Below are 25936 nucleotides of genomic sequence, written 5' to 3'. Positions count from 1 at the left end.
GTAAGAGCTCCTCCGTTTTACCCTCCGTGAAAGCCACAGGACGGGATCGCCTACGCTTTGTGGTGCCATTGCTTCATTTACTGATCCCATTCAGACCACCTCTACTTCTGTGGAAACGGTAGCATTGTTGTTTACAGCGTGGACCAACTTGACGGCCCGCATCAGAAACGGTAGTTTTGTTTGAGGTTTGTCTTTTTGGCGATGGCAATCAACAGGACGGCTACCGCGGATCGCGTTTAGCTGGTGCATCATCCTCATCAAATGCAAAAATCCGACTGGCCCTCGACTGGTAACTCCGCAAATACTAACGGAAACTGGAATAACACCATGGTAAGGAGGGGTAAGAGGGGGACACAGCTTTGACAAATCCCGTGCCTCTCCCCGCGTGTGCTTTATCACTATAAAATGACCTGACGTCTGTACAAAAAACATTGTTCCCCCGGTGTGGCAGCGCGCTATCCGCGCTAGCTGGACGGCTAACGGAGCTAGCTGGCATTATGTAACATTTAGCGCCGTACTGCTTGTTCAGCTGTCGCCCGGCTTCGTCCCGTTCGTCTGGACGGGTCCTCCCCGCTAATACCAACGTTGTGTGTTAATGCAGTTGCGTCGCTTTGTACATGTCTGAGAAATGTCTGTCCTCAAATGATCAACGCGGCCTGATCGCGGCTAGCTGTCCACTGTGGACCTGCGAGCGATGCGTTAACTATTGACGCTGTTTACTCAGTTACAGTTGCATGTTGGTTTAAACACTCCTGCCAGCTTCTACCAAGGACAACTCGGACCTTTTAAAATGGTGCTCCTGCACTTCAAGGACGGAAATTAATTCCCTTAAAGTATTAACTCTCGCATGTGATTTTTTTGTCTTGACAGGATGCTCCTCAGTATCCAGGCTACCCGTCGCACTACTGGTACCCCCAGTCTCATTCCACGGGACACTATGCGAATCCCTACCCCTCGGGATCAGACGGCCAGCCTCAGTACAATCAACAGGTACAGCTCGCGATGCAAGAGGACCTGCTCCCTTTTAAATCCACTCGCTATCCTTAAGTCTCTTAAGAGCTTTCACCTTTCCCTCACATTGTCCCAACCGCCTAACACCTCTACGAGGCATTTACACACACACACGTACTCCGAATGGTATGCCGGATAATTCAAACCCTCTTGTGCTTTCCTTGTAGGTAATGCCTGGAGGTTATCCAAACGGCCACGGTGTCTACAGCCCGGCACAGAGTCAGTATTCAACCAGTGGTTTCCACCCGTCCAACCCTTTCTACTGTGCTGACGCTCAAAGGCCGGCTGCGGGCTCTTATCCCAACCAGGGCTGTCCTGCGGAGCAGAGCGGCGGGCCGTCCGGGCAGCCACACTCTCAGCACCAACATCATCACTACCCTGGTCCACACTGTCAAGGGGTGAGCAAAATTACTTTTACGCCTAAAACAAACACAGCACATTAGAAAGTACAAATTATCTGTCTTGCCTCTCCTCCCAGGGTCCTGGATATCCCCCTGGGGCGTACCCTCACTACAGTGAAGGCGGTCATGCCATGCCATCGAACCCCCCGTACCCCGCCGGCCAGCCTCTCCACCCGAACCCTCAGGCCGATGCGTGGGCGCACTCTGGTGCGTATGCCCCCACACAGCAGCAATGGCAGGCAGGTCAGCAGCCTCCACAAAACCACTACGGAAATCCCGTCCGTCCACCACATCCTCCGGCTTGGCCGGGGACTGGAAGCGGAGCTCCTCCACCGTACCAGCCCAAGGTATGAGTCTGCACCCGCTGTATTCCAATGTGGGTTCTTTATGAAGGTTTAATAATGCAAGCGCTCAAATTACACAAAGGTCAATTCACTTTAACACTAAAGGTTTTAAGCCGCTTAAAAGCTATCACCTTACAGGTATTGGGATGCATTTCAAAACCACTTTAGGAGTAGGGATCTAAAAAAAGGCCAATTTCACCAGAGTTTAGCCATAGATTGTTCAATTAAGTCAATACAATTTCAATTCGCTCGACGATTACGAAGTATCATAACTATCTTTTCTTTTGTGTTGCTGTAGGAGCAACTGCACCAACGTGTTCCTCAAGTGGGACCTAAACCCAGGCCGACCCCATCCCTGAATCCCCCCAATGGAAAGCCCGCTGAAATAAGTGCACCTCCCCAAATATACCACAAAACCGGGAGAGGGGAACCTAATCCTTCGCAAGGTGAGCCCCCTCCCTCGGCCCCACCCCGAGCACCAGCTCCCTCCCATGCTGGACCTCATCCCCTCAGCGACAACCGCGGCCTAGCTAAGGTCCAGCAGGTCATGGCCAGAATGCTACTGCTCCAGGAGGATGTTGACGAGTTTGTTGGTAAAAAGTCTGACAAGAGTTACCGGTGTCTGGAGGAACTGCTGACCAAAGAGCTGCTGGAGCTGGACTCCGTGGAGACTAAGGGACAGGATAATGTCCGGCAAGCCCGAAAGGAGGCTGTACAGAGGATCCAGGCCATTCTGGACCAGCTGGAGAAGAAGGCCTTCTGAATTGGACTTATTTACTAGTTTGTGGGTCACAACGTCACTCTGTTTTCTTCTTCCAGATCTTCCATGGACACAATAAGGGGTTGACTTCTCTTCCATCTCTCTCTCTCTGAGCGGTTTTATCTTAAGGTTTTTTCCATCACCATAATATACAATGCCATAAATAAGTGGCATGGGACCCGAGACCAAGGCAGAGCAATTATTGCTACCTGGAATCAACCTTTTAAGGCCCAATTATGCTGGTAAAAGTGATATGATGGTGTCAGAAGTTTATGCTCATGGTTGGGCACATTAGGGACTTGCGGCATCAGTCAGTCCCTCTGACGCCTACACGACCCGACGCTCTTGCTCGGCTTGTATTTATTGTAGTGCTTTTTCCAGCATAATGCAGGGCAGAGATGCAGGGTGATGGATTCAGTGCCACATTGCAACTGTCGGTGGTTTGTAAACTGTGATTCAGATTCATGCTGTCCCTCTGGATAGTGGGTTGGTTTCACTCTGATCCTACATCTTTTTTTTCAATCTGTTTGCACGATTTTGTCCTCACATCCAATAGAGGCCATACACTTAGTATCCCATTGTCACTAACTTCCCCATTTCTCTGCAGGAAAAGGTGCAAAGCTTTGCTTCCTTCAATTGTGCTCCCATCCGTGCATGCACTGCAATGTTAGACGAGCACTCATGTTTTACAGTAATTGGGCCTAAAACGTAGCAGATTAGTTAAAAGATTAAAAAAATAAAGATTTTTTTTCCCTGTTATTCCATTTTTTGGATGAAATTTCTTCCTGAGTGTGGATCTAGAATCAGACCTACATATGAATGCCATGTATTTTACTCTAGGAACTACTGTTATAACAGATACATAGGAAGTTTGAGAATTACTTGAAAAAAATGTTAAATGATGTTCTTTTCATTCCGTCTTAAACACTTGGAGTATATATGTGTGTGTGTGTGTGTGTGTGTATGTTTATACATACATAGATACATGACAAGAAAGTGAATTGTATTTTCAGAATAAAATATTCCATCAGTTGCTGTATGTACTTTAACATTTTCAGTAATGTTTTGTGCTTAATGACAATGTTGTTCACAGCACTTGGATCAAGTGTTTAATTTGGACCTTGTTTCTGTCTCCTTTTTTTTTTTTTCAACCATTAAAAAAAAGCGCCATATTTCAGGGGTTGGTTTTATAGTCAGAAATGAAAAAAAAATATAATCAAAAGCTTTGCATGGAATAAAAATAAAAACACCTGCCGATGTGTTAATTTTCCTGTACAGTTAAATGTGTAATGCATGATTTCAACACAAGATGGGAGTCTTTGCCTGAAGTATTTAAGTGGGAACATAGAGAAATAATTAAATGTCTATATATTTTTTGACCTATGATCAAATGGATTTGATTTTTTTTTCTTTTAAATTGTATATGCCAATTTCTCCAATATTTTGTTCAGCTCTAAATGGGTAATAGGAACAGATAAATGAGCATATTTCCTTTTTAAAAAGAAAATCCTGTTAAACAATTAAAGAATAGGAAATTGCTTGGTTTTTTTTGGTCGAGTAGCTAATTGCTGCATGGGTCTGCTCTCCTTACATCTACAAGGCTGCATACAGGTCTTTAAATAGACCGCTATTTTGATGCAAAAGCGTGACGCAGGCCCCTGAGGGCTTGAGGCTCATAGGCTGGATGTAATGTGAGGGTCAGATGGCCTCACAAACCTTAGGACACCCTTTGGTGAGTACATCTGAGTCAAAGAAGCCTGAGACAAGAATCAGCCAAGCTGTTAAATTCAGCCTAGTTGGGTACTTCTGTTCCCTATAGCTTTTTTTTTTTTTTTACTATATTCTGGAGGTCATTTTAGTAAATTAGTTGCCTGTTACAAACTGTCTACTTCTGATGGAATTACAGTAGAAGTTGCATTCTAGGAAACTATTGTCACTCAAGAGGAAAAGCTATGTCTTATACATCCAAGCTTCCTGCGTCTTGGAATGATAAACCTCCTTCTCGCAAAGTGGAAATTGACCTGAGTTCCCCTGGATTGGCAGTGTTTGAGTTGGAAAGACTGTTGTTTACTGGTAAAGCCATCATCAGCCATGCAGATGAAGTCTGGCCGAGGCTTTACATTGGTGACCAGTAAGTAAATCACATATTTTTTCAGCTTTTTAAAAAAAAAATACAAATGGGACAGCACTTTGCTGCAACATGTCGTTACCATGACAACGTCAAAACTATTATGTACAAATTGTGCATATATATTTTATACTTTTTTCTCCTAGATTTGAAAGTCTTTCAAGCTCTTTCCTAACAAGAGAAGAGGTCATTTCAAAAAAGCTGTTGTCAAAAAGGCTACAAGAATAAAAAATCTAAATCTTTGATGAATACGTTGGTGCAATATAATCTGCTTCCATCTCGGTTTGAGTTTTTATGTTCCATCTTCAATCCTTAATATGTCTCAGTAAATGAAATTCCTCGAGCTGAACACACATGTGCCGTATCCTTTGTTTATTTATCTTTTTAACGTCTCATTCTCTCACTGATTAACTCCATCATTAATGGCACATTGGTATGAATTGTGCATAATTCCCTCGGACAAAGTCTCCAGGAATGCCTATTTACAAAAAGTGTTAAAACAGGATTTGAATTGTTTGTCCGAGAGCCTTCAAACACTCAATGATTTGACAGGGGCTCGGCCCCAAACACTCACAGGCTCTGAGGGAGGGCTCGAGTCCCTGGTGTTGAGATTACTGTAGGATCAGGCCTCAGACTTGCTGAATGCAGCATGGTCTTGTTACTGCGTAACACTATTGCTTTCAAAATATTATTGTGTTGCGACAGAGAGAGTGGAGTTTTACAAATGTTGCACATGTCTAGACTTTGGTCCATTTGTAATTAGTCAGATTCAATTGCATAATGAGAAACTTGAGATCCTACAAATGGCATTCCACATTGGGGTTGTGCAGAAACTAGAGCTGCGCTGTGAGAGAGTTTCCACGGATGCATGCGCTGTGAAAGCACAGCTCAGATCTTTTGACAAATTCACCTCAAATGTGTAAAAGCAACTTCAAAATGTAAATCAATCACCAACAACACATGCAAATGGTTCATCAAGAAAGAAAGACATTTGACCTTATATTCTACCTATTGTCAGACACAGTGCAGAGAACCGGGCAGATCTATCCAAGCATCGAGTCACTCATATCCTCAATGCAGCTCACTGCAAACGCGGCGTACAGCCAGACATCTACGAGGGCATGGAGATCACCTACATGGGAATAGGGGCTCACGATTCCTGCAGCTTTGACATGAGTGTCAACTTCCAGGCAGCTGCAGACTTTATCCACATGGCTCTCAGCAGGGGAGGTGAGAGGAGGGTTAGAGGAGAGATTTGTAGACATTTTTGTTTTCAAATTAATATTGCAATGCTTCTCTGATTCCCAGGCAAAGTGTTGGTGCACTGTCGGGTAGGAGTGAGCCGCTCGGCCACCCTGGTCCTGGCTTACCTGATGCTGAAGCAGGACCTAACCCTGGTGGAGGCTATTTGTGCTGTGAAAGATAACCGGGGTGTCATCCCCAATCGAGGTTTCCTGCGACAGCTGATCAAACTGGATGGCCGACTCTTTCGCGCACGCTGAACTAGGGCTACTAGTCGGAGTCCAGAACTTAAAAATAAATATATAAAAAAATATATGACGAGATCAATAATATGGCGTATTGTTAAAAATATAATAAGATGCATACATTTTCATTCTACTTGTACTGATATTGTTTTTGAAAAGAAATTTACGCCATCAGAGTACTTTGTGGATTGTGCTTTTCTTGCAAAATATATTTTTAGATGCTGTCAATTTGTACATGTTTAATGGATTTAAGTTTCACATTAAAAAAAGGGAATTTAATACAACTTTCTGTTGGATGTGCGCCATTCGATTCAATCAGTGCTACTTACATACTCCAGCACTGATTTGCTTTATTTTGAATGACATAGTATGATATAGTATAGTATGGTCTGCAGACAATAATTATCATTAACACCTTTTGTGCATAAAAAAAACAGTCTCAATTTGATGCTATAGTTCGACAGTAATCATTACACAGAATGAATGCAGAGGCAACGCATATAGGAGGTTGGAATAAAGAATAAACAAAGCAAAAGTTCAGTTGCTCTGATCAGTCTTATAAAAATGGATGGTTCACTCTGTCCAACCTGTGTTTTGCTGTTGGTGCTTCCACCAGGAGAAGGTATGTGGTTAAAAGAATGGAGGGAGATAAAATGCATTGTTTAAGCAATAAGATTCAACTATGCACGCTGGAATAAAAAATAAAAGAAATACTTCTGTCGAGAGTTGTACATGGAAATTCTTTAGAAATGACTAGATTTACCTTTCTTTGCAGGTTCAAATTATAAAATATTGTAATTTCATGAATTTTCATATAATTTATTTGATTTTACTCAATGCCTCTGCGAATTTGTGTCACGGTATGTTTATGGCGAAGCCAATCATTCATAGCAAGAGAGTTGACAAAATTGTTTTTCAAGGCCTTTGAACCATCATGTATATTGTTGCTTCTAGATCAATTAGTGGATTAGCTCACATTGTGTGAGCCAAATGAACAATGCTGGCCTCTTAAACATTTCTCCTAGTTTACAATGATGCGTATCTGGATCTTATCAGCAGTGGTCTGCATGGGAAGAAGCCATCTCCATGAACATGGTCACCATGGTGATCGTTATGTAGCCAGTGAGAAAATGTCCCTCCTGAGCTCCTGTAGGTTCAGCCCCCCCCCTACTTCCTTCCTAGGCTGGATATGAAGGCTGCACATAATGACACTGCAGGCAGCATGCTGTGCCTTTCTGTGTCAAAATGATTTGGGCATTGGTGACGCTTCTGCTCTGTGCCCCAGATCCAGTTTCTCAGGAGAAGCCCAAACCAGGTGTGAGCTGGCCCAGGTGGAGAGAAACGCAAAGGCCAGGCTGGGATTAGAAGCACTGCTGTTTTGTTTTGTTATATTTTGTCCCTGTTTTGTGTTTCTTTATTTTGTGCCACTAATAGAACCCAATTTCTTTGTTAAAACCCATAGTTGTTTTACTACATTCCCAGAGCTGACGGGAATCTCTTCAATAAATTGTTTCCTATCATTGATATTTTAAGACAAATGTTCAAATAAATGTTGTACTCTGGGGGAATACTTTGCCTTGGTCTGTTTGCTTTGGTCATCTGTGGGTCCGTAGTTGTGTAATAACTAGTCCTACAGAACAGTAACCACACCCCGTGGTAGCGGTGATCACAATTAGAAGAGAATTTAATTAATGAAAATAATAAATAATCGTGGGTCGCAAAAGTAGTTGACTACACCATATAAATTTTCATTCATCCATGTACACAGCGATACCCGTTAATGGGAGAACGGTTTGATGCAATATAGGTTCATCTAAGTTTTTCTGTGTATTGTGCATTTAGAGCAGAGACAGTCTAATAAGGAGACGCAGAGTAAACGTGTTCACATCTCTACCATTAGGTGGGAGAATACGTGTATTTAAACCATATATTTAATCATATGTAACCGTTTATATGATTTATCAAGGCTATTGCAGATGTGTTTAATGCAGTTTATTTAATGTGATGGGTTTATTTGCAACCATTGTTGTAATGATCTTGTTCATATTTACAAGAGAAAACGATTGTTAAACATTCAATTCTTATTTTAAGAAGGAGTGTCCCAGTTACTCGGTATGCATCAGTAGCTGCAGCGTGGTAACAGAGGTGGGCTCACTAACACAAGTGTCACACTTTGGCACCCACAAAGCGCTCCGGACCAGGAAGCTGCAGAGATGGAATTTGTGTTACAATATTTTACATTTTTCTGACTAGACAAGAACAATAAAGAGATGAATTTGTTCTCTTTTCTTCGTTGCTACCATGTTACCTTTTGTGTGACGCCTCAGAGTGATCTCTGGAGCTGTGGACGGATGCACATCTTCAGGCTGGAATTGGGTTGTGAACCGTTGCAACAGACTACCTGCTCTTCAGCACGTTGGATACACCACTATGACACTGTTACACAACATGTATTTCCCGATTTACGATCTCTATTGTCATTGTGTGACAAAGTGGGTGACAACTCACCTTTGTCCCCATGTTGGTAAGTTTGTTGGATGCTTGCCAATGCTCGGCAGGTGTGCTGGAGGCTAGAGGGGAGGGCAGGCAGTGAGGCCTAGTGTTGTGCAGGGGATGGTGTCAGCAATGACATCATCGGGTTGGACCAGGTATTCAGAAGGGAGAGTGTCATAATGTGCACATGGTGCAACCTGGGGGGGTTGATTGACGGCGCTATAAAGGTGGAGGACATTGACTGTTGGGGGGGAAATGGTGTATCTGAGGGCACGTGTTAGATGAGGTTATGTGGAGTTGATTCAGTTAATGAATTAGATTTTGTTTGGTTGTTTATCTGTTTAATGAGACGTGTATCGGGAACCTTCCTTTTTTTTTTACAAATAAAGAAAACTTCTTTTATACCTTGACCAAGTCTCGCTTGCCTGCCTCCTAATTCCAGGATTCCCTCGGTTGTGACATCCTCACACATTGGTTCAGAAAACAGATTACATATGTTCCTTTTGATGTCACTTCTGTGCCATGTGCTTTTTTCATCCATTTGGTTTAACTTTTTTTATATAAAATTATATTAATTATCTAATAAATTAGATAAATTATCTATATAGTCACTGCTTTTATTCTGTTATATAAAGACCAAATTCTAATATCTTTCAATAACATTTTATTTACTTACTTTACTTATGTTACCCTCTAGTGTAAAGAACAAACACTCACTCATAAAAAAGGAGAACAAAGAATGAGGATTTTCAAGGAAAATTATATTTGAACACAATATGCCTGTTCTGGCATCAGATCAGATATTTGGGTTAATAATCCTGCCCATCATGAGTATTTGTTTTGTGTTGCGTTCAATGATGATAACCACAAATGGCTCATTTATCTTCACATAAAAGGTTTTTGGTGCTGGAAATGCAGCGGTGGCTCCGGCCTCATCGACATGCAGGGGAGCTTGGTGGACAACCTACGGCGTGAAGGAGGATGAGTGAGATGAGAGATGCAAACCATATAGATACGGAGAAAATATGTGTCAATTCAAAGTGTCTTTCTCTCCTTACATCCGAGACTCTTCTTGAAAGGCAGGTGCAGCACTGATGTGTTAATATTCCAGTCGTTACAGGTTTCGACACGCTCGTTCATAAACATCTGGACTGGAACCTGAAAAAAATGGTGGCGTAAACGTGACTTCCCTCAATTGGAAAAGATGTATGATGATACTTTATTACTGTGACTCTGAACCATTCTGGAAAAAGTGGTGCAACTTTCAACCTGGGTTTTCTTATCCACATAAAACGTCCTCTGTGAGTTTGGGATCAAATGAAGTCGCCCAATTTCCTGTTTGATGAGCAGTAATAAAACATACAACTTAAATGTGGACCTCAACATAAGTCAACAAAGCAACATCTCATCTCAGTTGACGTTTTACCTTTGTAGTAGATGTAGCTGGTGAGATACATGACTGTGCTTGGATCCAGATCCTCAACCAGCTTGTCTATCTTCCCATTGGTCTTATCCTCCACGTACTTCTTGATGGTATTGGCACTATCTGTGGTCTGGGTGAAGTTAACGTTGAACCCATCTGCAAGGTAGGTGTAACGCACCACAAGAGACCAGAGTGAACTCAAGCGCAGAGCGCAGTTTTATTAGCGGGGTACAGACAAGGATCAGGCGTGGTAGGGTCCGGTGAACAGGCAGGGGTCGAAAGCCGGGAGCGCGGAGGTAGGCAGAGGTACCGTCGAGGGTCAGGCAGGCGTGAACGAGGTCTGGGACAAAGGAGAGGTCAATAACAGGTAGGCAGAAACAGGATATCAAGAGAACACTCAGAATGTGATGGCAACATGCACAAAACTTCGCACCGGCTTCTGAGGCTTCGGCAGCTTAAATGCCCAACCTCTCCTGATGAGAGACGAGCCACAGGTGCGTTGGTGGGAGTGGCCGTGCCCGCTCAGTGGGCTGATCCTGAGTGGCACAAACCATTGTCACGTGCCACAGAGGGGTGACTGAGATCCCGAGCTTCGGACCTTAGTATTCCGGAGACGGGGAACGTCTGTTTGTGACAGTAGGACTGCATCAACGTATCCAGGAAGTCGGGCTTCACCTTGAACTTGTTGTCCACAAATACAGCGGTTCCTTCACTGATGCGACGGAGACACTACTCGGGGAGAAGAGGATGTTCTTGCCTTTAGAGTCGGCATGAGCTGCCAATTTCCTGTACAGACTGTAGGCAAATCCCCCAACGCCGTCGGGTTCAGGGTCTTGATATGCCTGGTCATCGACAACCTCGTAGTACCAATCTTCGTTATCAGCGTCACCATCATCAGGGAGATGGCCTCCCCCCACGCAGATCACTGCTGATAAGATCCAGATACCGACGGCTGCACGCATCATGGTGAACTGAGGGAAACATTGAAAAGGGGAGCATTGTTCATTTGGGTTACACAATGTTTATTATTGGACGTACTAATACACTCATTTATCTAGAAGCAACTACAAACATGATTTAAAGTCCTTCAAAGAACAACGTTAAATTATAAATAAATAAAAAAATATAAATTATATGAAAATTCATGAAATCCTCTGAATAAATTGTCACATTGTATGAGTTGAACCTGCAAAGAAAGGTTCAGAAGACTAAATCTAGTGATTTCTAAAGAATGTACAAATAATCTTAACTCTCAACAGACGTTCAAGTCTTTTTTTAAATTCCAGCGTACATAGTTGAATGTCAAAGTCAACACATCAAACACATACCGCTTAATCAATGCATTTTATCTCCCTCTATTCTTTTAACCACTTACCTTCTCCTGGTGGAAGCACCAACAGCAAAACACAGGTTGGACAGAGTGAAACTATCTATCAATTTATATAAGACTGATCAAAGCAACTGAACTTTGGCTTTGTTTATTCCTTATCCCAACCTCTTATTTGCTTTTTCTTTGCATTTGTTCTATGTATAATGATTATTGTCGTACTATTGCATCAAACAGCCTCTAGCGGCTTTCTATACACAAACCAAGCTGCCATGATGTTTTTTTTGATGTACAAAAACGTTAGTAATAATTATTTCTGTGCTTTTATTTCATTTCATAGACAAAAAACTCAAAGGGATTCAGGACAATAAAAATCAATAGTTTTTTTCCTAATTACCACAATTGTGTATCATTCGTTCTTTTGTTTTAAACAGAAAACAGAAATAGGCTGTTTTTCCGTTTTCATTGTCCAAATTCACAAAGCAGAAATCGATTTTTATTTTGATGAGTTTTACGATTTATACTATAAAAGAACACAGTGCAGCCGCTAAACCTCAGTTCATACACTTTTACTGTAAAAGTCACGCAAAAGTTTTATATGCAAGAAATTCACCTTTGATGCAAGGCATTACCAGGGTAACACTAGAAGACAAGGTAATTGATGCACAGTGTAGATGTATTTAATGCTGTTCATTTTGTGTGATGTTTAGGGTTAATTTACAACCAATGCAAACATCATGTTATGTGTATGTAGTTTATGAACCCCAAATACCTCCAAGGAAGAGGGAGTATTTGTTGATCACAATGTAGTAATGACTATTAAAAATAGAGACGTTTGGTTCATTTCTATTTGTCACACATTTGACCACATCATAGTTTATTTTCATCTTCACTGCAGGTTATCTAACTCTCCTGTCATTTCAAATCCTCCCACATAATCAGCTCAATACCCTCACCTGGTTCTCCTCCTCCTCCTTGTCCTCCTCACCTGCTCATTCCTTTGAGAAATTATTCAAATACTGCAAGCAGTAAGCCAGGTTAATGTTCTGTGTTTAATGACAATGTTGTTCACAGGACTTAGTTCAAGTGTTTTACTTTGACCTTATTTTTTCTTTTTTTTTCAATCATTAAAAAAAACTGACACATTTTAGGGGGTGCATTGTTTTATATAGTCAGAAATAAAAAAGACAAACCTGGCCATAACCAAAGCAGAAATAACCACCAAGTTTCCATCTTATGAATCATAAACGCCGATTTCCTTTGACGTTTTAAACAAAATTATGAAATGAATCCATTTTTTAAGCAAGATACACGTCATTGTATGCGCATCACACGCAATGTAGGGCTGATGGTGATTTTATTTCAGGGGATTCACAAGATTGCAAGTTTTTTTTTTTGTGTGTTACATTGAGTGATTTATTCACCAGTAACATATAAACTGAGTTTGACACATCAGAACACCCACAGAGGTTCCCCATTATCCTGTCCAGATAGACAGACGGCGTTATTACACTTTTTATTATGCTATGCCATTTTTGGAGCAGAGGCCAAAAAAGCCGGCTATGATGGTGAGGCAACAACAGGTCAATGGAGGGCACGAGTCCCTGATGTTGAGATTAAGATTAGGCCTTAGACTGGCTGACAGTAATGCAGCATGGCCTTGTGACTGCGTTCCTTGTATGTTGCTTTGCAAATATTATTGCGTTGTGCCAAAGAGAGTGGACTAAGACTTTTACAAATATTGCACAAGTCTAAACTTTGGTCAAGAGGAATTGATCATTAATCACATTAGATTTCATAATGAGAAACTTCAGATCTCACAAAAGGAATTCCATATTGGGGGTGTGCGTTAACTACACCTGTGCTGTATACCTCGCCATAAATGCACAGCTCAGATCTTTGAGAATGTGCGTAAGTTACAACTGCGCTGTGAGAGTTTTCACAATTTACACATTGGGGATACTTACATACTAAATCATTGATTTTATTTAGTAGCAATGGCACAGTATGATATAGAGTATGGTCTGCAGACAACAGTTATCACTAACACGTTTTTTTACACGTTGCTGAAAAATAACATTGGCAGCTTGGTTTGTGCATAGAAACCTGCTAGAGGCTTGTTTGATGCAATAGTTGGACAGTAATCATTACACAGAGAACAAATGCAGAGGCAAAGCAAATAAGAGGTTGAAATAAAGAATAAACAAAGCCAAAGTTCAGTTGCTCTGATCAGACTTTTCACTCTGTCCAACCTGTGTTTTGCTGTTGGTGCTTCCACCAGGAGGAGGTATGTGGTTAAAAGAATGGAGATAAAACGCATTATTTGAGCAGTATGTGTTTGATGTGTTGACTTTGAGATTCAACTATGCACGCTGGAATACAAAAAAAGACTTAAACAGCTGTTGGGAGTTACAACAATAATTGTACATTTTTTAGAAAAGACTAGATTTCGTCTTCTGAACCCGTCTTTGCAGGTTGAAATTATAAAATGTTTTAATTTCATCAATTTGTATGTGCAGAAGTATCGAGTTTAACACTCAATACCTCTGCGGATTTGTTTCATGACGACTGTGAATGTGTGGGTTGTTGTGAGCGTGTATGTGGGGGTTAAATCAGATTTCACTGACAGTAACCAAACAGCCTTTATTCAGCAGAATCTGATTCAAAGCACAGAAGAAAAAACAAACATATTAAACAACCAAAACTGCAATAACGTTGGCAAGAAATGGTATGTTTATGGAGAAGCCCATCATTCACAGCAAGAGAGCGGATGTTTTTTAAAGGCTTTTAAACCTCATGACTATTGTTGCTCCTAAAGAAATTAGTGCATTGTTACTTACATAACAAACATTGTGTAATCGAAATGAACAATGCTGCCCTTTTAAACGTTTCTTTTAGTTCACAATGATGCGTGCAGCCGTCGGTATCTGGATCTTATCAGCAGTGATCTGCGTGGGGAGAGCCCATCACTCTGATCATGGTGACCATGGTCGAGCAGATCAAGACACTGCACCAGACGGCCGTGCCAACAGCTTCCTTCAGGTGACTTCAGCAAACAAAGAGTTTGCCTACCGTCTGTACAGGAAATTGGCAGCTCATGCCGACTCTGAAGGCAAGAATATCTTCTTCTCCCCGAGTAGTGTCTCCGTCGCCTTGGCTGCCTTGTCCGTAGGAGCACGGGGGGACACCCACCATCAGATTTTTAGGGGTCTGGGTTTCAACAACTCCTTACTGACGCAGACAGATGTCGATCAGTCCTTCCAGAAGCTCCTTAAAAAGACCAACGACACATCTCAGGACATCAGTGAAGGGACCGCTGTATTTGTGGACAACAAGTTCAAGGCGAAGCCCGACTTCCTGGAGACGTTGATGCAGTCCTACCTTGCAGATGGGTTCACCGTTGACTTCACCCAGACCACAGATAGTGCCAATACCATCAATAAGTACGTGGAGGATAAGACCAATGGGAAGATAGACAAGCTGGTTGAGGATCTGGATCCAAGCACAGTCATGTATCTCATCAGCTACATCTACTACAAAGGTAAAACGTCAACTGAGATGAGATGTTGCTTTGTTGACTTATGTTGAGGTCCACATTTAAGTTTTATGTTTTATTTCTGCTCATCCTCAAACAGGAAAGTGGGCGACTCCATTCGATCCCAAACGCACCAAGGAAGACGTGTTCATGTTGGATGAGAACACCAAGGTTCACTTATTCACAATGGTTCAGAGTAATAAAGTATCATCATATGTCTTTTCCAATTAAGGGAAGTTGCGTTTGAACTGCTATTTTTTCAGGTTCCAGTTCAGATGATGAATGAGGAGACGCTGTTTGATACCTATAACGACAGGGCAATTAACACATCAGTCCTCCACCTGCCCTTCAACAGCTCTTACTCCATGCTGCTGTTGTTACCTGATGACATGTCAACTCTGGAGAATGCCATTAGCCCGGCACACGTCACCAAATGGTTCAAGTGGATGACGTCCAGGTTGGGAGATTTAACTTCCTTACATTTTTGATTTCTAAAGGTCTGACACTCTATTAACTACTCAGCTCAACTCATCTTCAACCGCTTATTCGGGGTCGGGTCACGGGGGTAACAGCTCCAGCAGGGGATCCCAGACTTTACATTTTTTACTTCTAAAATAGAAGGTTTTGAAACTGTATTACAACTCAGCTTTGTCCAGTTACAGTCGGAATCATCGGTAAATATTTGTCCATTTCCTTTTTTTTTTAGCAAACATAATGTATATATTCCAAAGTTCTCCATCAAGACTTCCTACAAACTGAATGATGTGTTGATGGAAATGGGAATGACGGACATGTTTGGCGATCTTTCGAATTTGAGTGGCATTTCAGATGGGGATAAACTCTGCATCAGCGAAGTAAGGACAGAAAGCTGCCTCTATTTGATACATATTTTCTCTGTATCTATATGACTCGCATCTCTCATCTTACTCATCCTCCTTTATGCCGTAGGTTGTTCACCAAGCTACCCTGGATGTCGATGAGGCCGGAGCCACCGCTGCAGCCGCCACAGGCGTTGGCATCGTACCAAAGTCCGTTGAACGAATCCCTGTCTTGAAGTTCAATCGTCCATTTATGGTTATCATCGCTCAACGCAACACAAAACAAATGCTTTTCCTCGGCAAGATTGTTAACCCAAACATCTGATAGAGCAGGCATACCGCGTTTGCTTAAGCGTAGAGTCTGTTGAGTCAGAAATAAAATACTGAGAAAATGCTCTTTCTTTGTTCTCCTTCTTTATGATTAGATGTTGGTAAAATATAGAAGACGGGTAATGAATGAATGAACGAAATATTGTTCAAATACTTTAGAGTTTGTTATTTGTTTAACAAACATAAAAGTAATAAAAGCCGTGGCTGTGTAGATCATGAGACTAATCTATAATTTAAAAAGTTAAACAAAATGGGACTGCTGCTGGACCAATCACAAGACCTAGAAATGGCATCAAATGGGACTTATGTAATAATTTGTTAATTGTTATTATTTATTATACGGGTAGATGAAATCCAGTGTTCTGATTGGTTGAGAGTGAGTCAAGGACGGTGCATTATTGAGCGATAATTTACAGTCACATTCACATTGATTGGTTTTGGGCAATGCAGGCTTTTGCAACCGGACAGTCAAGGTGGACGTCATGAGCGATGTGAATGAATGAGATGGCGTGAGATCTTGCAAGGAGACTCAATGCTGTTTACATGCACGTACAGGGACCATTTTTTACACTACTGAAATGAGATACATAACTTTGGTGGCTATAACTATTTTATGCTAGATTAGATTTTTGTATCTGCATGCTGTTACTTCCATTTTTATTATTCGTCTTTATTGTTTGCATGTTTTAAATTTGTGTGTGGTGGTTAATGTATTATTGCAGATGCGGTTTTATTTGTTTCATCAAGTGAGTGCCTAATGGTGCATCTCATTAGGGTCAAAAGGTGCGTCCCGGAATTCACGCCAGGTCAATTTGAAGAGCCTGAGGTGATGTGGGGGAAGGCGGGTTGGAGCAGCACGGGGTGGAGGTGGACAGGCAGACTTTGACATCAAGAATTATGACCAGTGGTGATGAGAGTGTATGGATGCATGTAACTGGCATGGAGTCATGTGTGTCTGATAACACCACTACCATATAAGGGCAATGTTTCCCCCGTCCCCTCTCTCTTTACCTGACTCTCCCGGAGAGCAGTATGTCGCACTGTTCGATAATAAACAATGACACATGTTTGCTGGCTGAAGAGACAAACGCCTGGATGTCTGTTCATCCTCTAGAATTATTATTTCACTGTGCAGGTAGGCAAAAGGAGTAGGCCTATCTGTTAAGTGTTTTTTAAAGAGCTTTCAGAAATCCATCCGCCACTTGGTGTCATACATGTTGGTGAAGTTTGTGTTTGTGTCCCGTCTTACGTCTGATTTTGATACTTCCTGATTTATTGTGGCGTCTAAACCCCTTCTCATTTCAGGTGCCTTGCCCTTCCTCAGGTGTCTCCTGTTGATTGTCTCCCCTGATTCCTAATTGTCTCCACCTGTTCCCTCACCTCCCTCATGGATACTTATTGTCTGCGTCTCCCTTTGTCCTCTGCCAGTGTGTCTTGTCGTTGTGCATGTCCACACCCGCGTTAGTGTTAGTTTGTGAAAGGATCGTTGTATTTTGGTATTATTAGATATATGAATTATTGGAATAAATCTCCTGCAGTCAAACCTCTCTGTGTCCTTGTCCTCCTCCCCGGCTCCGGCCTGACTGACACTTTTAATACATTGGTAGGCCTAAGTGTAGCCGGCGCGGTCTGTGCCTCGCCGACTACTGCGTTGTGTTCAGGTGCACTGATAACAGGACGCTGACATTCCCTTAGGCACTTTATTCTGCAGAAATCAAATAAAAACATGGACGTGATTCTTCTCCATACACAACCAGTATCCTCCCCTCAGTCAACGGTGAGCAGACTGACAGTTGAATTACATTCATTCAAAAGCATAAAACAAAATACAACAAATAAAAATAACTATGGAGAATAAATGTCCGCATCAAACGGTTTTCTCTCTGATCACATTGCATGTTCTCCTTAGGAAATATATCTTCTATTCACACATAGACTACAACATAAATACCTACAGGATTACACCACATTTGTCGGACTTCCTAACGGAATACATATAAATGAACATCACATTTGCTGAACATGGTAATAAAATAAAATAGAATACAATCAATGACAATGAATACATGTGTTAGTAGTTTGTAGTTTATTAAATTTAAGAAAACAGTAAAGAAAAGTATGACAACACAACACCACAATTGCAGATTAAGAACTATCTACATACGGAGTCTCCTTTTTACAGTAGTGCCCAGAGGGCCTTCTTGTCCTCCACGTCAGGTCCTGCCTTGCACAGAGGAGCCATGAACCCCAGAACACGCGTTCAGTTAAGCAGTCTGTCAATTACACGGACAACAAGTTAAAGGAACACTCATGTACTACCTATGTCATAAATAGCCTATACAACATGTTTTTTTTCAAATTGAGAACTGACTTGTTTTCTTGTTTTCTAATCTACGCGTCACCAGGCGTTTTTCTTGTCCTTTTACCGTGCACCCCCCCGGCGGACCTTCTCGACCGGTCCGCGAAATATTGTCTGAAATATTGTCTGACATGAAACCAGTCCGTGAGGTAAAAAAGGTTGGGGACCACTGGGCTGATCCACAACGTGTATGTGTTTACACACCTCCTGGATCCTGATTGGTGTCGCTGCTGCAACTGCAGAACGCGTGTTCTGGGGTTCATGGCTCCTCTGTGCTTCTCTCTCTATTCGACCTGGTGTTTCTCCTCTCCCTGTGCTCTCTGCATCATTGCCTGTCCTATCACTGCCTGAAAAAATATGTTGAATTTAAGAGTTAACCAGTTAAGCAGTCTGTCAATTACACTGACAACATAAGTTAAAGGAACACTCATGTACTACCTATGTGTACATGAAACCGATCCGTGAGGTAAAAAAGGGTTGGGGACCACTGGGCTGATCCACAACGTGTATGTGTTTACACACCTCCTGGATCCTGATTGGTGTCGCTGCTGCAGCTGCAAGGCACTGATTGGATGGTCAGACCGTAATACAGCGCAGATGAACATGATTCAGACTGCGGCGTTTATATGTTCAACAATAGGAAACGTAGTCTTAGCTGTTTTAAATATACACCAAGTTTATTTCGAATTATTCCAACGGAAGAATACAAGGCGCAGGGAACTTTGAGGTGCGTAAACGCCACTTAAAGGTGCGTAAACGCTATTTCTAAAATTCTAGAGGTGCGTAAACGGCGTTTACGCGCGTTTACCCTCCACTACAGCCCTGCATATGCCCTTACAATATTACACGTAAAGAAATGATCAAGTGTACCTAAACAGACAGTGAAATACATTAATTCGGTCTTAATGCTTACGTTGCGTACGGTACGTACCTTCCCTCAGTCACCGGTGAGCAGACTGACGAGGGCACGCAAAGCCAGTCAAACAATACACTCTACCCACAAGAGGGCGCTGTTACACAAAATAATATAACTCCTAATACCAAAGCTAATTATATACAGGACAGAAAAAGGATTTTGGAGAAATAATACACAGTAACTTGAACCAAACACAATTGAAAACAAAAAAAGGTTTACATATTTACGTAGACCTGTTTCATAAGCAACTGTCTTCAGGGCGTAATTACCCACGTGAGCTTTGTCCGCCGGCCGAATCCGGTGCCCTTTTTAATTTGTCAAATCTTTTACTGGGTTTTTAAGGTGTTGCAAAATCTCTGAGACTAGTTTTAGATTCAGTAATTTTAGACATTGTTTTTATATTGAGTTGGAATGTTTTTAACTGTAGTTTGTGATTCAGAGTGGAATAAATTGTATTTTAAATTAATTTCAATTGTCAAAAACAGTGGCACATACACAGATAAAAATAAAATATAACTATAAACTATTAAAAAAGTTCACGGAACGTCCCTCTTCAATGGTTTCGTCCGTGACTGAGGCGACCTACCAGCTGGCCATTCAAAACTCGTCAAAGGTTCTTCTTTATGGAAACGGTTGGTTGCGCGAGGCGGGCTGCCGCCCCCTACAGTCAGATTAGCACACTGCAGCAGTCAAGTCCCATTACAGTATTCACTTTTCAAATAGTAATGATCTAATAAATAGATACATTATCTAAAGTTTTTATTAAGTTTTTTTTATACAAATACCTAATTCTGATATCTTTCAATAACATTTCACTCATTCATTATTTTACCCGTCTAGTATAAAAAACAAAGACACATAAAAAAGGAAAACAACGAAAAAGGGATTTTCTCAGTATTTTATATGTGATTCAACAGCAAACCCCAAGCAAACATTAAATGCCTGTTCCATCAGAGGTTTGGGTTAATAATCTTTCCCATGAAGAGCACTTTATCTGTGTTGCGTTCAGTGATCATAACCATAAATGGACGATTGAACTTCAACACAGGGGTGAAGAAGGAGGACGTAAGCATTATGCCAACGCCAGTGGCAGCTGCAGCGGTGGCTCCGGCCTCATCGACATCCAGGGTAGCTTGGTGAACAACCTACGGCGTGAAGAAGAATGAGTAAGATGAGAGATGCAAGTCATATAGATACAGAGAAAATATGTGTCAAATAAAAGCATCTTTCTGTCCTTACCTCTGAGACGGAGAGTTGGTTTGCATCTGAAATGCCACTCAAATCCGCACGTTCACCAAACATGTCCGTCATTCCCATTTCCACCAACACATCATTCAGTTTGTAGGAAGTCTTGATGGAGAACTTTGGAATATATACCCTGTGTTCACTAAAAAAACAAAGAAGTAGACAAATATCTAACAATGAATTTGACAGTAATAACTGACCAGGACAAAGCTGAGTTGGTAATATGGTGTCAGACCTTCTATTTTAGAAATAAAATATTCAAGGAAGTTCTCCCAACCTGGACGTCATCGACTTGAACCATTTGGTGACGTGTGCCGGACTAATGGCATTCTCCAGAGTTGACATGTCATCAGGTAACAACAGCAGCATGGAGTAAGAGCTGTTGAAGGGCAGGTGCAGGACTGATGTGTTAATTGCCCTGTCGATATAGGTATCGGAACGCCTGTTCTTATACATCATCTGGACTGGAACCTGAAAAGACAGTAGTTTTAAACATGGCTTCCCTTAGTTGGAAAACACGTATGATGATACTTTATTTCACTGAACCATTCTGAATAAGTGATGCAACTTTGAACCTTTGTTTTCCCATCCACCATGAACATGTCTTCCCCGGTGAGTTTGGGATCGAATGGAGTTGCCCACTTTCCTGTTTGATAAAGTAAAATAAAACATAAAACTTAAATGTGTGACCTCAACATAAGTCAACAAAGCAACATCTCATCTCAGTTGACGTTTTACCTTTGTAGTAGATGTAGCTGATGAGATACATGACTGTGCTTGGATCCAGAACCTCAACCAGCTTGTCTATCTTCCCATTGGTCTTATCCTCCACGTACTTATTGATGGTATTGGCACTATCTGTGGTCTGGGTGAAGTCAACGGTGAACCCATCTGCAAGGTAGGACTGCATCAACGTCTCCAGGAAGTCGGGCTTCGCCTTGAACTTGTTGTCCACAAATACAGCGGTCCCTTCACTGATGTCCTGAGATGTGTCATTGGTCTTTTTAAGGAGCTTTTGGAAGGACTGATCGACATCTGTCTGCGTCAGTAAGGAGTTGTTGAAACCCAGACCCCTAAAAAGCTGATGGTGGGTGTCCCCCCGTGCTCCTACGGACAAGGCAGCCAAGGCAACGGAGACACTACTCGGGGAGAAGAAGGTATTCTTTCCTTCAGAGTCGGCATGAGCTGCCAATTTCCTGTACAGACTGTAGGCAAACTCTTTGTTTGCTGAAGTCACCTGAAGGAAGCTTTCTTGATCCGCTCGACCATGGCCATGACCCTGTTTATGGTCACCATGGTGACCATGATCGTGGTGATGGCCTCTTCCTAAGCAGATCACTGCTGATAAGATCCAGATCCCGACGGCTGCACGCATCATGGTGAACTAAGAGAAACATTTAAAAGGGCAGCATTGTTCATTTGGCTCATATAATGTGTTTTATTGGAAGTACTAATTTATTTTTAAGCAACAATAATGATGATGGTCTGAAAGCCTCTAAAAACATTTTGTCTGCTCTCTTGCTGACTTGCTGTTCTGCATAAGTGCTGTTTTGGTTGTTTAACATGTTTGTTTTTCTCTTCTGTCGTTTCAATCAGATTCTGCTGAATAAAAGCTGTTTAGTCAAATCTGAGTGACATAGAAGCTCAAACGCACACACTTATTTGACACACACTGTCATGAAACAAAGTAACTCATTACTGTAATTCCACTACTTTTAGCGGTAACGAGCATGTAACGAAGTATTTTTTAAATAAATTAACGCAGTTACAATTACTGAAATTTAAATGAGTTCGTTACGCGTGTTACTCTCTTTTGTGAAAAATGAACACTTGCATACAAGAAGACAAGATAGGCCTACTTTAGCTGCTTCTGATCTGACATCGCAGGACCTTGGTGGCGCAATGATACATCAATCGAATCAATCAATGAGCATTAAACCACATCATGGCCGAGAGTGCGGATAGAATGAGCTTTCTCTCCTGGAAGTATGGACATTACTTTTCGCTCGTCGAAAGTAAAGACAAAAATGTAGTGGTGAGTTGTAAATTATGTGCAGGTGCAAAGACCCTATCAACATCTAAGAGTAGCAATTCCAATCTTATGAAGCACCTGTTGAAACAACACGCTTCGACAAAGCTAGTAGCGAAAGACCCCAGCCCTACGGATGCTGAAGGCACCACTCCATGCAAACAACTAAGGCTAGACTTTACACGGACTGCAGTGCAGCCGATAAGCCAGGCAGAGCTGAATAAATTGATTGTTAAAAGGGACTTTTGTACTACTGCTTGATTTGAAAGCTTGTTGCCCTGTTGATTGTAATAAATAGGTCTAGAAAATATGTTTATTGTGTTTGACTGTTCAGTACTGTTCATTACATTAAAAAAGCAGACATAAAAGTAACTTAAAAGTTACTTCCCCTAGTAACTAATTACTTTTGATATACAGTAACTGGTAAAGTAATTAAATTGCCTTTAAAAGAAGTAACTAGTAACTGTAACTAATTACTCATTTTCAGTAACTTGCCCAACACTGCTCTCAACAGATTTTTTTTTTAATTCTAGCTTACATAATTGAATCTCAAAGTCAACACATCAAACACATACTGCTTAATCAATGTATTTTATCTCCCTCCATTATTTTAACCACATACCTTCTTCTGGTGGATGCACCAACAGCAAAACACAGGTTGGACAACGTCCCTTTTTATAAGTCTGATCAGAGCAACTGAACTTTGGCTTTGTTTATTCTTTATTCCCACCTCTTATTTGCGTTTTCTCTGCATTTGTTCTGTGTGTAATGATTACTGTGCAACTATTGCATCAAACTGAGCCTCTAACCGGTTTCTATGCACAAACCAAGCTGCCAATGTTATTTTTCATGTACGAAAACGTGTTAGTGATATTTTTTTCTGTGCTTGTTCATTTTGTAGATGGAAATGGAAATGGGCAGCCGGTTTAGATGTATTTAATGCTGTTCATTTTGTGTGATGTTTAGGGTTAATTTCAACCATTGCAAACATCATGGTGTATGTATTTAATTTAAGATTAATAAATAGAGACATGGTTTATGTCTATTAAACATTAAGAGTAATTAACCTACATCACTTTTTGTCACACTAATACTACTATGAAAGGTTAAACCAAAGAGGTCCAAAAAAGAGAAGATGGTCAATTGTGGTGTTCCAAAGAAAATTATGTAAGATTTAAAATATTGTATATAAAAGTGACACATTTTAGGTGGTAAATGGTTTTATATAGTCCATCCATCCATCCATCCATCCATTTTTAACCGCTTATCCGGGGTCGGGCTGCGGGGGCAACAGCTCCAGCAGGGAACCCCAAACTTCCCTTTCCCGGGCTACATCTACCAGCTCTGACTGGGGGATCCCAAGGCGTTCCCAGGCCAGTGCAGAGATATAATCTCTCCACCTAGTCCTGGGTCTTCTCCGGGGCCTCTTCCCAGCTGGCCGTGCCTGGAACACCTCCCTAGGGAGGCGCCCAGGGGGCATCCTCACCAGATGCCCAAACCACCAGCGGCTCTACTCTGAGCTCCTCGCGAATGGCTGAGCTTCTCACCCTATCCCTAAGGGAGACGCCAGCCACTCTCCTGAGGAAACTCATTTCGGCCGCTTGTACCCATGACTTAGTTCTTTCGGTCATGACCCATCCTTCATGACCATAGGTGAGGGTAGGAACGAAGATTGACCGGTAGATCGAGAGCTTTGCCTTCCGGCTCAGCTCTCTTTTTGTCACAACGGTGCGGTAAAGCGAGTGCAATACCGCCCCCGCTGCTCCGATTCTCCGGCCAAACTCACACTCCATCTTCCCCTCACTCGTGAACAGGATCCCGAGGTACTTGAACTCCTTCACTTGGGGTAAGGACACATTCCCTACCTGGAGTAGGCAATCCATCGGTTTCCTGCTGAGAACCATGGTCTCAGATTTAGAGGTGCTAATCCTCATCCCGACCGCTTCACACTCGACTGCGAAACGCTCCAGTGAGAGTTGGAGGTCACAGACGGAAGATGCCATCAGGACCACATCATCTGCAAAAAGCAGCGATGAGATCCGCAGCCCCCCGAACTGTAGACCCTCCCCCCCCCGACTACGCCTCGATATCCTGTCCATGAAAACCACAAACAAGATTGGTGACAAGGCGCAGCCCTGGCGAAGGCCAACCCACACCGGAAACGCCTTCGACTTACTGCCGAGGACCCGAACACAGCTCTCGCTTTGGGCGTACAAGGATTGGATGGCCCCAAGCAAGGACCCCCTCACCCCGTACTCCCGCAGCACCTCCCACAGTTTCTCTCGGGGGACCCAGTCATACGCCTTCTCCAAGTCCACAAAACACATGTAGACTGGATGAGCATACTCCCAAGCCCCCTCTATGATCCTGGAAAGAGTGAAGAGCTGGTTTGTTGTTCCACGACCAGGACGAAAACCGCATTGTTCCTCTTCAATCCTTGGTTCGACTATCGGCCCAACCCTCCTTTCCAGCACCTTAGAGTAGACTTTACCCGGGAGGCTGAGTAGTGTGATACCCCTGTAATTGGCACACATTCTCTGGTCCCCCTTTTTGACGAGGGGTACCTCCACCCCGGGCTGCCACTCTTTTGACACTGTCCCAGACTTCCACGCAATGTTGAAGAGGCGTGTCATCCAAGACAACCCCCCAACACCCATTGCTTTGAGCATTTCATCCATCCCCGGGGCTTTGCCACTGCAGAGTTGTTTGACTACCTCAGTGACCTCCACCAGGCCAATTGACGATGATCCCTCCTCCGCCTCCAGGTCTGCCTCTACCAAAGAGGGCGTAGTAGTTGGATTCAGGAGATCCTCAAAGTGTTCCTTCCACCGCCCGATAACCTCCTCAGTCGCGGTCAACAGGGTCCCATCCTTACTGTACACAGCTTGGATGGTTCCCCGTTTCCCCCTCCTGAGGTGCCGGATGGTCTTCCAGAAGCACTTTGGTGCCGACCGAAAGTCCTTCTCCATAGTTACCCTGAACTCCTCCCATACTCGCTGCTTTGCCTCCATCACGGCAGAGGCTGCTGCCCTTCGAGCCTGCCGGTTTTAGATAGTCAGAAATAAAAAGACAAACTTTGCCATTTGTTTCCAGCATATTAATCATAAATACCCATTTAAACAAAATTATGAAATTCATCAATTTTTTGAGCGAGATACACAGGGCCATTGTATGCACACCACACGCAATGTAGGGCTGATGGTGATTGTTACATTGAGTGATTTATTCACCAGTAACATATAAACTGAGTGTTACACATCCGAACACTGTAATGGGAAAATGATATGTGACCCTTTTAAATGCTTCATTTGTATAACCAGTTTATTAGTT

General features: G+C 42.3%; 4 protein-coding genes and 1 long non-coding RNA gene across 6 annotated transcripts; 3 read left to right on the top strand and 2 right to left on the bottom strand.

The window, feature by feature from the left end:
• The first annotated feature begins 37 nt into the window (after positions 1–37).
• On the top strand, positions 38–3781 carry bag4 (BCL2 associated athanogene 4). Its single transcript, XM_040195621.2, has 5 exons — positions 38–330; positions 871–990; positions 1179–1409; positions 1490–1759; positions 2055–3781. The coding sequence occupies exons 1-5, from the start codon at positions 262–264 to the stop codon at positions 2517–2519; spliced, it is 1155 nt and encodes a 384-aa protein (XP_040051555.2). The 5' UTR covers positions 38–261; the 3' UTR covers positions 2520–3781.
• A 399-nt stretch (positions 3782–4180) lies between these two features.
• On the top strand, positions 4181–7699 carry LOC120830746 (dual specificity protein phosphatase 26). Its single transcript, XM_040195622.2, has 3 exons — positions 4181–4647; positions 5663–5874; positions 5953–7699. Exons 1-3 carry the CDS (start codon positions 4469–4471, stop codon positions 6144–6146), a joined length of 585 nt encoding a protein of 194 aa, XP_040051556.1. The 5' UTR covers positions 4181–4468; the 3' UTR covers positions 6147–7699.
• A 1666-nt stretch (positions 7700–9365) lies between these two features.
• LOC144386308 (uncharacterized) lies at positions 9366–10442 on the bottom strand. The gene is made up of 4 exons (XR_013452002.1): positions 10051–10442; positions 9894–9959; positions 9683–9782; positions 9366–9588 (listed from the first exon to the last, which is right to left on the bottom strand). It is a non-coding gene; the product is annotated as an uncharacterized LOC144386308 (long non-coding RNA).
• Positions 10443–13514: 3072 nt separating this feature from the next.
• LOC120830744 (hibernation-specific plasma protein HP-55) lies at positions 13515–16122 on the top strand. 2 transcript variants are annotated; one of them, XM_040195620.2, is made up of 6 exons: positions 13515–13661; positions 14273–14915; positions 15010–15080; positions 15173–15366; positions 15616–15763; positions 15858–16122. In XM_040195620.2, exons 2-6 carry the CDS (start codon positions 14279–14281, stop codon positions 16050–16052), a joined length of 1245 nt encoding a protein of 414 aa, XP_040051554.1. In that variant the 5' UTR covers positions 13515–13661; positions 14273–14278; the 3' UTR covers positions 16053–16122. The 2 variants fall into 2 exon arrangements, with proteins under 2 accessions (XP_040051554.1, XP_077942991.1); XM_078086865.1 differs by lacking the exon at positions 13515–13661 and adding an exon at positions 14032–14102.
• Positions 16123–20215: 4093 nt separating this feature from the next.
• LOC120830743 (serpin A3-5) lies at positions 20216–23303 on the bottom strand. Its single transcript, XM_040195618.2, has 6 exons — positions 23229–23303; positions 21316–21961; positions 21153–21223; positions 20855–21048; positions 20572–20719; positions 20216–20477 (listed from the first exon to the last, which is right to left on the bottom strand). Exons 2-6 carry the CDS (start codon positions 21953–21955, stop codon positions 20283–20285), a joined length of 1248 nt encoding a protein of 415 aa, XP_040051552.2. The 5' UTR covers positions 21956–21961; positions 23229–23303; the 3' UTR covers positions 20216–20282.
• Positions 23304–25936: the final 2633 nt, after the last annotated feature.

This window comes from Gasterosteus aculeatus, chromosome 13 (genome assembly GCF_964276395.1).
Source record: "Gasterosteus aculeatus chromosome 13, fGasAcu3.hap1.1, whole genome shotgun sequence".
NCBI classification, from domain to species: domain Eukaryota; kingdom Metazoa; phylum Chordata; class Actinopteri; order Perciformes; family Gasterosteidae; genus Gasterosteus; species Gasterosteus aculeatus.
This window is presented reverse-complemented; position numbering and strand designations above follow the sequence as displayed.